This window comes from Phragmites australis, chromosome 5 (genome assembly GCF_958298935.1).
Source record: "Phragmites australis chromosome 5, lpPhrAust1.1, whole genome shotgun sequence".
In the NCBI taxonomy this organism is placed as follows: Eukaryota; Viridiplantae; Streptophyta; class Magnoliopsida; order Poales; family Poaceae; genus Phragmites; species Phragmites australis.
This window is the reverse complement of record NC_084925.1, coordinates 47,184,641-47,193,584: the sequence shown is the minus strand read 5'-3', so window position 1 is coordinate 47,193,584 and position 8,944 is coordinate 47,184,641. Positions and strand designations below refer to the sequence as shown.

General features: G+C 46.2%; 1 protein-coding gene across 3 annotated transcripts; it reads right to left on the bottom strand.

Annotated features, from left to right (window-relative positions):
* Positions 1-390: 390 nt before the first annotated feature.
* LOC133920188 (rac-like GTP-binding protein 5) lies at positions 391-4,633 on the bottom strand. Of its 3 annotated transcripts, XM_062364899.1 has the most exons (7): positions 4,212-4,631; positions 3,641-3,728; positions 3,431-3,540; positions 3,249-3,312; positions 1,164-1,228; positions 1,013-1,078; positions 391-919 (listed from the first exon to the last, which is right to left on the bottom strand). In XM_062364899.1, exons 1-7 carry the CDS (start codon positions 4,308-4,310, stop codon positions 818-820), a joined length of 594 nt encoding a protein of 197 aa, XP_062220883.1. In that variant the 5' UTR covers positions 4,311-4,631; the 3' UTR covers positions 391-817. The 3 variants fall into 3 exon arrangements, 2 of the variants coding, with proteins under 2 accessions (XP_062220883.1, XP_062220884.1); XR_009910012.1 differs by lacking the exons at positions 391-919; positions 1,013-1,078; positions 1,164-1,228 and adding exons at positions 1,235-2,171; positions 2,228-2,423 and having other exon boundaries at positions 4,212-4,633; XM_062364900.1 differs by lacking the exons at positions 391-919; positions 1,013-1,078; positions 1,164-1,228 and adding an exon at positions 1,235-2,423 and having other exon boundaries at positions 4,212-4,633.
* Positions 4,634-8,944: the final 4,311 nt, after the last annotated feature.

Sequence of the window (8,944 nt, the reverse complement as noted above, 5' to 3'; positions counted from 1 at the left end):
GGTGCCTCCTCTTCAGCAGCGGCAACGCCAACTCCACCCTCTTGCTCGAGGCCGCCGGCAAGGGCATTAAGCAGACCCACGGCTGCTGCAGCCTCGTGCCGCCACCGCAGCCCAGCCCCAGCCGGCTCATCAACGTGGCGGCAATGGCTGTCCTCCTCTTCCATTTCCATTTCCTTCTCTTGTAGACTGATGAAGAGTCATCCATGTCTTCCTAGTCTTGATAGTTTGCTGCTGGATTATCTGATCAGATGATGCATTATAAATTGGCATGTCAAGTGAAGCAACAACAAACGGAGGATTGATTTCCTGACGTCTTTTCAATCGCCGAATTATCTCCATCGACAACAAAATTGATAGACAAAAACTCATCCTTGACTTGAATGAAAAATATTGGAAAATGCCACCACAGATAGACTCTTCTCTACAGATATAGGGATCAATTCCATGCGAATTAAACAAGCAGGCCAACAGGTTAACCAAACAAGCAAGCAGAGCAGGTATTTCAACCCAGACCACACCAACTACTTCGCTTACCATCTACACCGACGCACGCATAATTCAGCACGCAGCTAGCGCCTAAATTTAGCAACCTGCTATATTGCAAATTAACCAATCCGTTTTGTCCATACAACAGATACAGTGAATTACCCCTCTCGGCGACTTAACTAGAAGTACGACACCAGAAAGGCACCACAAGACACGGCTATATGATATCCTGTGCTGGTGACATCAGGCGAAATTATACAAGGAGGCGATGCTTGTCCTTTGTAGCCAGAGACTGCAAAAGAGGGGATGGCTTGCTCAGGCTACCATTTAGTTACAAAATGGTGCATCCTTTCTGAGCCTTTCTCTTTTTCTTCTTTTGCTTTGGAGGCTGCAGAACCACCTTAATCGCCGCATCAAACACTGCTTTGATATTCTGGAGATGCAAAGCAGCAGCAGTCAGTAACCATGGACAGCAAGTGAGCTCAAAGATGCATGTACTGCGAGGAGGGGGAGATTATTGCAGTACTTGTTGGGTTTTTGAACTGCATTCGATGTAGGCAGCTGCACCAATTAGCTTCCTCAGCTCTTCACCCTGCATAGATCACCAAAATAATGTTAAAACGTTATGCTATTGTGCTGGGAGGCAACAAGATAGAAGCAGATGAAGCCTAGCATACCTGGGCAGTGGAAATAGGAACAGCACCAGGGTGGTCAATGAAAAACTGCTTATCATCCCGCAGGTCTATTAACAGTAATTCAATAGTTAAGCACCACCAAATTATGTAGCACAATATAGAGCAGAAAAGTACACACACACACCCGGGCTGCGTACGCACCCCTGAACTTGTAAGGTTGTATCACTCTCCACTCAATTTGCATTTTACTCAATCAGATCATGTACCCTTTCGCATTTAACTAACAGATTCGCTGACATGGACACTGACATGGCGTACAATCATTGAGGGTAGCACAGTGTGGTGACATGTCAGCACAAGCTAGTGTCCCCTCTTTTTACTTTTGCTCCACTTTTCTTTTTACCATCCTACCATGGCTGATGCCACTTGATAATGACAGCAACCACTAACACCTACATCTGCAAGTCATGGAGGTCAGCGAGGATCTACAGCTCGTTACAGGGGGGGGGGGGGGTGAGCTCATGGAGCAACTGCATGGACATCTAGCATGGGGTAGCCATCTTCAGATCTTCAAACCCGGCTAGACTCACCAACACCGGATCTCCCCATCCGCCCCATCTGAGGCCAGTTCCTTCCATCTAGTAACACCTCTATGTCCAGGGAGCATTTCTTTGCCCTCCATCAGTTTCGGGTACTGGTGCTGGATTTGCTTTTGCTCCACCTCGCTTCTCCCTCATCAGCAAGTATTTCTTTATTTAAAGACATTTGATGAAACTGTCGCAGGAAGGCCACTGCGCCGCCATCTTCTTCTTTTACCCCGGCGAGCGGGGCCACCACACTCGATCGACCATTGGAGTAGATCCAGTAAAATCACAGGCTAGGCCAAAGCACCTGCAGTCAGCGCCGCTAGTCATCATCACCCCCTTCCTCTGGCATTCCCTCGCTGGTTACAGCTTTCCATTCTCTCTCCATTTCGTCACCCTCCCCTCGCTGACTATCATCAAGGGAAGCAGCCAACTCCAATAACCAACCATGGCCTCCCTTTGTTCTCTGTCCATGACGAGATGGCAAAGGTAGGGAAGAAGAATGTGAGGGGATGTGTTGACATGTGAGATTTTTTATGCTACAGACCATGCATTGCAATTATGGCTTCACTGCGCACCACGTCTTTGTTCACCTCAGCAAATCTGTTAGGTAACAGTGGGAAGGAGCAATGGTACAAATGGACGGAAGTCTAGGAGGCTGACAGAGTAAAATGCAAGTTGAGGGAGGGAAGTGCTACAACCTTACAAGTGCTGGGACCTGCAGTGCAATTTTCTCATAATAAATAAATGATCTTGAGCAGTCACTGCTGTATGTAGTTACAATTCAGTCACAAATTTGCTTCAGAATATATATACATTCACATGCTAGTCAGACCTGTTTAAGCAGTATTACATTGTTAAAACATTGTATGTGTTAGCAACTATCTTTTGATACCTTTGCTTAGCATCATGTTTCCTAAAAATTAAGTTGTGGTAACGTGGATTCCACATGGCAATGAACTAGTTTAATAAAGTTTGTCGTGCAATCCTAGAAGACAATAACTAACACAACGTCGGTATTTTATCTAATGTTTAACAAGCTGTCAGCCTTGGCAATCAGTTGATCCTTGCTACAGGACAAAACTATATGTCTCAATGTCATAGATCCAATCAAATACACTACTAAGCAGCAATGATGCTTCCACCAAATTCAAATGGCTTGTTTCCCCTTCTCCGATGATTGCATATATTTCCACATGCAAAGCTGCATTTTAAAGATGATTTCTGGAATATAAGTGATAAGTGTATATGCATGAAATGGCTTGACATGAATAGCACTAGGCTTGAATTTACAACAACAAAAACCCGTACTGAACCATGATTTGAGGTTGCTTAAATCATAAGGCAGTGGTGAACCATGAACCACAATTTATGGGTACATGGGAATCATAATTCATTTCGTGTGGCACATAATTTCATGTGTATGTGTAAATCACGATTCAGATAACGCAAAGCAATTGCTGATGAATGGGGATGAAAGGCCAATTCTGGAGAGACATAATATTTTACACAAATGCGATGCACTAGGAGGCGAGGAGCGTACCAAGCTTTGTCCCAACAAGAATTATGGGCACACCAGGAGCATAGTGCCTTAATTCAGGAATCCACTGGGGGAAAAACATGCACAGGTCATATGCAAGAAAGGCAAGTAGACAAGCCACAATAATTACCTAATTATTTATCAAATGAGGGAGCAAGAAAAAGAGAGCAAAGCAAGATTATTGCCTTCTTTGATACATTCTCATAGCTTGCTTTGCTGATAAGCGAAAAGGCCAGGAGGAAAACATCAGCACCACGATAGCTCAATGGGCGCAGTCTATTGTAGTCCTCTTGTCCTGTAAAATCCATGGAATATTGGTTATTTTGGAGCAGGAAGAAAAGGATGTTAATGCCTGCGCCCACTAAAGGGAAGAGGGGAGGAGGGGTGGAGCAAACCTGCTGTATCCCACAGACCCAAGTTGACAGTGCTCCCGTCGACCACAACGTTTGCACTGAAGTTGTCGAACACAGTTGGAACGTAATCCTGCGACATAGAGATGCCCCGCGTAAGTATATGTAACATAAGCCCAACAACAATAAGGGAATATAACTAGAGGGCAACTCAAACCCTCGTTTGTCTGTAGAAATTTAAAAAGCATTTTGGCCAGGTACGATAATCAAGCTATGTGGCTCTCAAAAAAGAGAAAAATCAGACTGAGCTATGAGTATGGTAGGATTTTCTGCTGGAACCTGTCCCTGCTTACAATTGCATGAAACAAAAATGGAGACATCACACCTGAAAATCAACTGGAGTAGCTTTTTGTCTAGTTGTCGGGAGCATTAACCTCTATATAGATTAGGTAGAAATCTCCCATGTACGAAAGAAGATGAAGTATTGTTTATCCCCTGGGCCAAGATTGAAGACGACCACCCAAGATCCTGGGCAGAGAGCAAAGCCGATCTCGATTTCCTCCTCGCTCTGAAGGAAGCAAGGGAAGCGAACGAGAGTGAAACGGGTCCAACTCACCGTGGGGAAAGTGTTGGAGGTGTAGGAGATGAGCATGCAGGTCTTGCCGACGGCGCCGTCCCCCACGGTGACGCACTTGATGAACCGAGACGCGCTCATCGGAAGATTCGGACTAGATCTATACTTCTCCTCTGCTCACTCCACCACCCCCTCCTCTCCTTGCTTCCTTCCCCACGCCGCAGGCCACACCCGCTCTCTTCTCTTCTCTTCTCTTCTCTTCTCTTCTCTGGAGACTTCTCTCACGGAAGGTGCCAGAGGCAAGCAGGCCCTGGGAGGTCTCCTGTCCCTGTCCCTCCCTCCCTCCCTCCCTTAGGTCTCCTCTGAGTCCTTCCTCCTCTTGGGGTGGGGTGGGGGATTGAGGGTGATAAGCCCAGGCCAAGCAATATCCAAATGGCCCGTGTCCAAGTGGCTAGTGTCTACGGAACTGGTCCGAACCATGTTATTATAGACATGGCTCAAGCATAATCCGACTCAGAATAGATGGGCGAGCTCGGCACGGTATGAGATCTCGAGTCGTGTTTAGGCTGAGCTTATGGCATGTATTTTCGGTACGGTCTAGTCCGAGCAAGCACAAGCATTATCCGAACCGGTTCGAGCATACAGCGGCTCAGGAGGCACAATCAGTTCGGCACAGCATACGGTGGCCCAAGCGGCACGCGGTGGCACGACCTAGCGGGCATACTTAGGCTGGTTGTAGTCGTTGTGCGCGGGCCCAATACGCGGAAGCACGTGGGGGCATGGATGGCACGCGGGTTTAACCCGTTAACTCGGTATATTTTATTTTATAGTTGTTTGCGATCGTTTGAGTTAAAAAATTCGAAAAAAATTGTAAAAACCACTATTATTCACCTATAAATAGAGGATCACTCTGCTCTTCTATTGCACACCAGTAACACTATTTGCTCTCATGTTTCCTCCTCTCATTATTGTCTCAAAGTTCTCGAGAATTAGCAATAATTTGGTAAAATTAGTTTGAATTGTTGCCAAAAATCCGAGCAATTTCAAAATCGTCATTCTGTTGTCTTGACATTAAAGAAATCTTGGTGATTTTTTTCATCATTGTTCATTCGTGTTTTATTATTAGTTTTATTAATTGATTATTTCTAACTCTGAATATTTTTATTTTTTTAGTGTCATTCGACATTGATCACGAATGTCGGTGATCATGATCATAATACATTCATCGATCATGATTTTTTTTCTCCAAGGACTAACAGGAAATTACGGCGCCTTTGATACAAGTGCTGCAAGTGATGATGAATCCGACAGTGAACCTCCGGTTGGTTCACATGCAGGTGATGCAGCAGCACCTCCATTGTCAGGCTCTACAAGTGCACACGTATCAGCAAGCATAGGTTCTAAAAGATCAAGAGCCGATACTTTCGAAGTTTGGCAAGACTTTGAAAGGTTCTACAGAGAGGAAGATGGGGTAAGTGTCAGGTATGCTAGGTGTTATATTTGCAAACATGAATTATCTACAAAGGCCTCAGGTGGAACAGGACATTTGAAGAGGCACGCCACAACTTGCAAGCGAAAGAATGGAGCAGCCATAAAGCAGACGGTACTACAGTACAATCCTGACGGCTCTGTTCGTCATTAGAGGTATGACTCTGTCAATGCTCGAAAAGAGTTATACCGCTTCATTGTAAGAGAGGATCTACCACTCAACATCGATGAGTCTCCTATATTTGAAGATTACATTAAGCAAACTCATAATCCTAGGTTCACGCATGTTTCTAGATAGACAACTAGTAGGGATATGGTAAAATACTACAATGCGTATTGTAGCAAGCTTAAAGAAACGTTGCAAACATGTACATTTTCAGTTGCTTTGACCTCGAACTATGGGCAGGTAGGGGTAGAGAGGATTATCTTAGTGTTGTTGCTCATTTTGTCAATAATGATTAGGAATTAGAAAAGAGAATAATAGGTTTCAGGTTGATTGACAACGCGCATACCCGTGAAAATATTGCTGAAAAAATATCTCAAGTAGTAGAAGACTTTGATCTGACAAATAAAATATTTTCTATCACTTTAGATAATGCCGGTGCAAACTCTAGAGTCGTGGATATTCTTACTCTGTTGTTTAGTATATATGTTGAATCTTTCTTGTTACATCAATGATGTGCTTGTCATATTATCAATTTTATAGTAAAATCCAGTTTGAAGAGGTTGTCGTAATACCTAGATGATTTTCGTACTGCAATATCTTTTGTAAACTCCTCTAATCAACGAATTGCAGCATACCGGTAAGATAGAACTCTACTTTCATTATGCTCAAAAATATTGTACCATATAAGAGCACATTTAGTGTGTTTATTCATACACACTATCATCAGTATGGGGTTAAACTTTACTCACAGAACCGCATTGGTATCTTGCCGAAAGGATACTAGAGTTTCTTGAATTTTTGTATGATTCAATTGTACGTTTATCAGGAGTTTATTATCCAACATCTTTTTTAGTAGTGCATAATATTATTGAAATTGCTACTCATTTAAACATGTATGAAAATGACAATCTTCTAAGAGACTGTGTAGTTCCTATGAAATCTAAATTTTTAAAATATTGAAAAGAAATTCCTTTATTGTATGCATTTGCATTTATTTTAGATCCTAAAGCTAAAATCGCAGGGTTTTTTTAAGTTCTCATAATTCTAGGTGATGCTCTTGGCTATAATTATTTTACTTATTATACTAATATTCGTTCTAAGTTATTCGATGTTTATAGTAAATATGAAATAAAGTATGCCGGAGTGCTGGAATTCCAACATCTTCGTTACGATCATCTACGACTACGAGTGCTGGAATTTCAACATCCGGAGGGGAGCTAACTACCTTCATCGACAACGATGTTATCAGCCATAAACAAGAAAATTTTAACATATTGCAATGTGGCATGAGCACAAGACGAATTATCCAGTGATTTCACTAGTAGCACGAGATTTGTTAACGGTTCCAGTATCTACAGCTTCTTCTGAGGCTGCCTTCAGTCTTACTGGAAGGATAATCGAAGAGAGAAGCACAAGCTAAAGCGCTAATGCAACACACTGCAGAGAACACTAAGCTTGAAGCTTCATTCAAAAATTTGTATCTGGGTGTTGTTGACACTTGAGAACGTGTAATTTCCAATTTTTTAAGCTAGGTTGTTGTCGGTGTACTCAGAACCAGGGGTCCCTAAGTCCCGAGACCAGGCCGGACATCCGCCACATGTCACCACCCTGCAAGGTAAGAAGAAGCTAAGTCCCGGGAGAAGGTGCTCGGGGCCGCCGCCTCTGGTTCCCGAGCACCCTAGTTCCCCGATGATCCGCAGAGCCCAAATACCGGGAAGGAAGTGCTCGGGAGAGAGTGCTCGGGGCTGCACGTGGCAGCCCCTGAGGACTCGGTGCCCCGAAGGTCCCACCGAAGTGCTCGGGAGAGAGTGCTCGGGGCTGCACGTGGCAGCCCCCGAGGACTCGGTTCCCCGAAGGTCCCACCAAGTGCTCGGGAGAGAGTGCTCGGGGCTGCACGTGGCAGCCCCCGAGGACTTGATGCCCCGAAGGTCCCACCGAAGTGCTCGGGAGAGAGTGCTCGGGGCTGCATGTGGCAGCCCCCGAGGACTCGGTTCCCCGAAGGTTCGCGCAAGATCATTCGACGACCCGAAGGGTCCCGTCGTCAGGGTGTCATCCAGTCAAAGGCCCAATGCCGCATTTAATAGGCACGCGCGGCCTGACATCCTGACATCCTGACATTCTCAGCTGCCCACGCCCCAGTGTCAGACCCTGCCATGCACTGGCAGGGGGGCGTGGGTCCATTAAATGCACGGGTCCCGTCCCGTTTCACCCGGGTGCCTCGGGATAACGTTGCCAGAATCGAAGCGCTCCGCCGGCCACCCTGCCCTAGTAGAAAGACAAGACAGGGTGGGCGCACCGGGCACCTCTGAGGCTGCCCGGTGGGCCCCCTTTATGGCGCCCGGAGGCTTCCACAGTGGCGGGTGGTCGGATGCGCGCCGCATTTCTCCACCGCCCCTGTCACTTCGCCAAGACGAAATGATGACGCCTTTCTCCGTGGCACCTTGGCAGTCGCATCCCCTCTTTCCCATTCAGGATATGTCGAGGTCGGCGCGCCTATAAAAGGAAAGAATGAAGAACACGTAAAGGGGTGGTGTGTGAAGAAGAGGACGCAGACGCTCAAACCCGCTCAAGCCAAGCTAGAACACGAGAGCCTCAAGCTCTCAGTAGGTGTCTCTCTCTTGTAATCAGATACATCCTTGAAGAATTCCCTTCAAGGGCAGATATAACACTCACACAGGAGTAGGGTGTTACGCCTCCGTGCGGCCCGAACCTGTCTAAACCCCAGTGCACCCATTTTTCTCCCGTCAGGGTGATCATCTCCCACCAGCTATTGCATTTGTTTCTGTTCCCGCTTATTTCCCAACAAGCTTATCCAGGATCATCCCCCCGGCCGAATCTCTAAAAAGGGGTCTCTCGGGATCCCTGCGACAGGAGTTCATCCTCCGACAGCTGGCGCGCCAGGTAGGGGGGAGTATCCCTGGATTGTTTGTTTCACTTTTTTCCGTAGGAAAAGATGGCCGGTGGACACCGTCTCCAGCGTTCCGGCTCCACTTCCAGTGACGGAGCACTGCCCAACGTCAGAAGGAGCCCAGTCGCTGCTGCATGCCAGCAGCAGCCGTCATCCGCGGGCGCAGTTCTTCCCGCTCAAGGGGATCGAGGCGCTGGGCCCTTCAGGGCCACC

Excerpts from the sequence above, each read along its gene's own strand:
- LOC133920188 (XM_062364899.1), bottom strand. The coding sequence starts at position 4,310 with ATGAGCGCGTCTCGGTTCATCAAGTGCGTCACCGTGGGGGACGGCGCC. Across the intron at positions 3,313-3,430 it reads ATGAGAATGTATCAAAGAAG|TGGATTCCTGAATTAAGGCA; the intron begins GCAATAATCTTG and ends TTTTTCCCCCAG. Across the intron at positions 1,079-1,163 it reads TTCCTATTTCCACTGCCCAG|GGTGAAGAGCTGAGGAAGCT; the intron begins GTATGCTAGGCT and ends TGATCTATGCAG.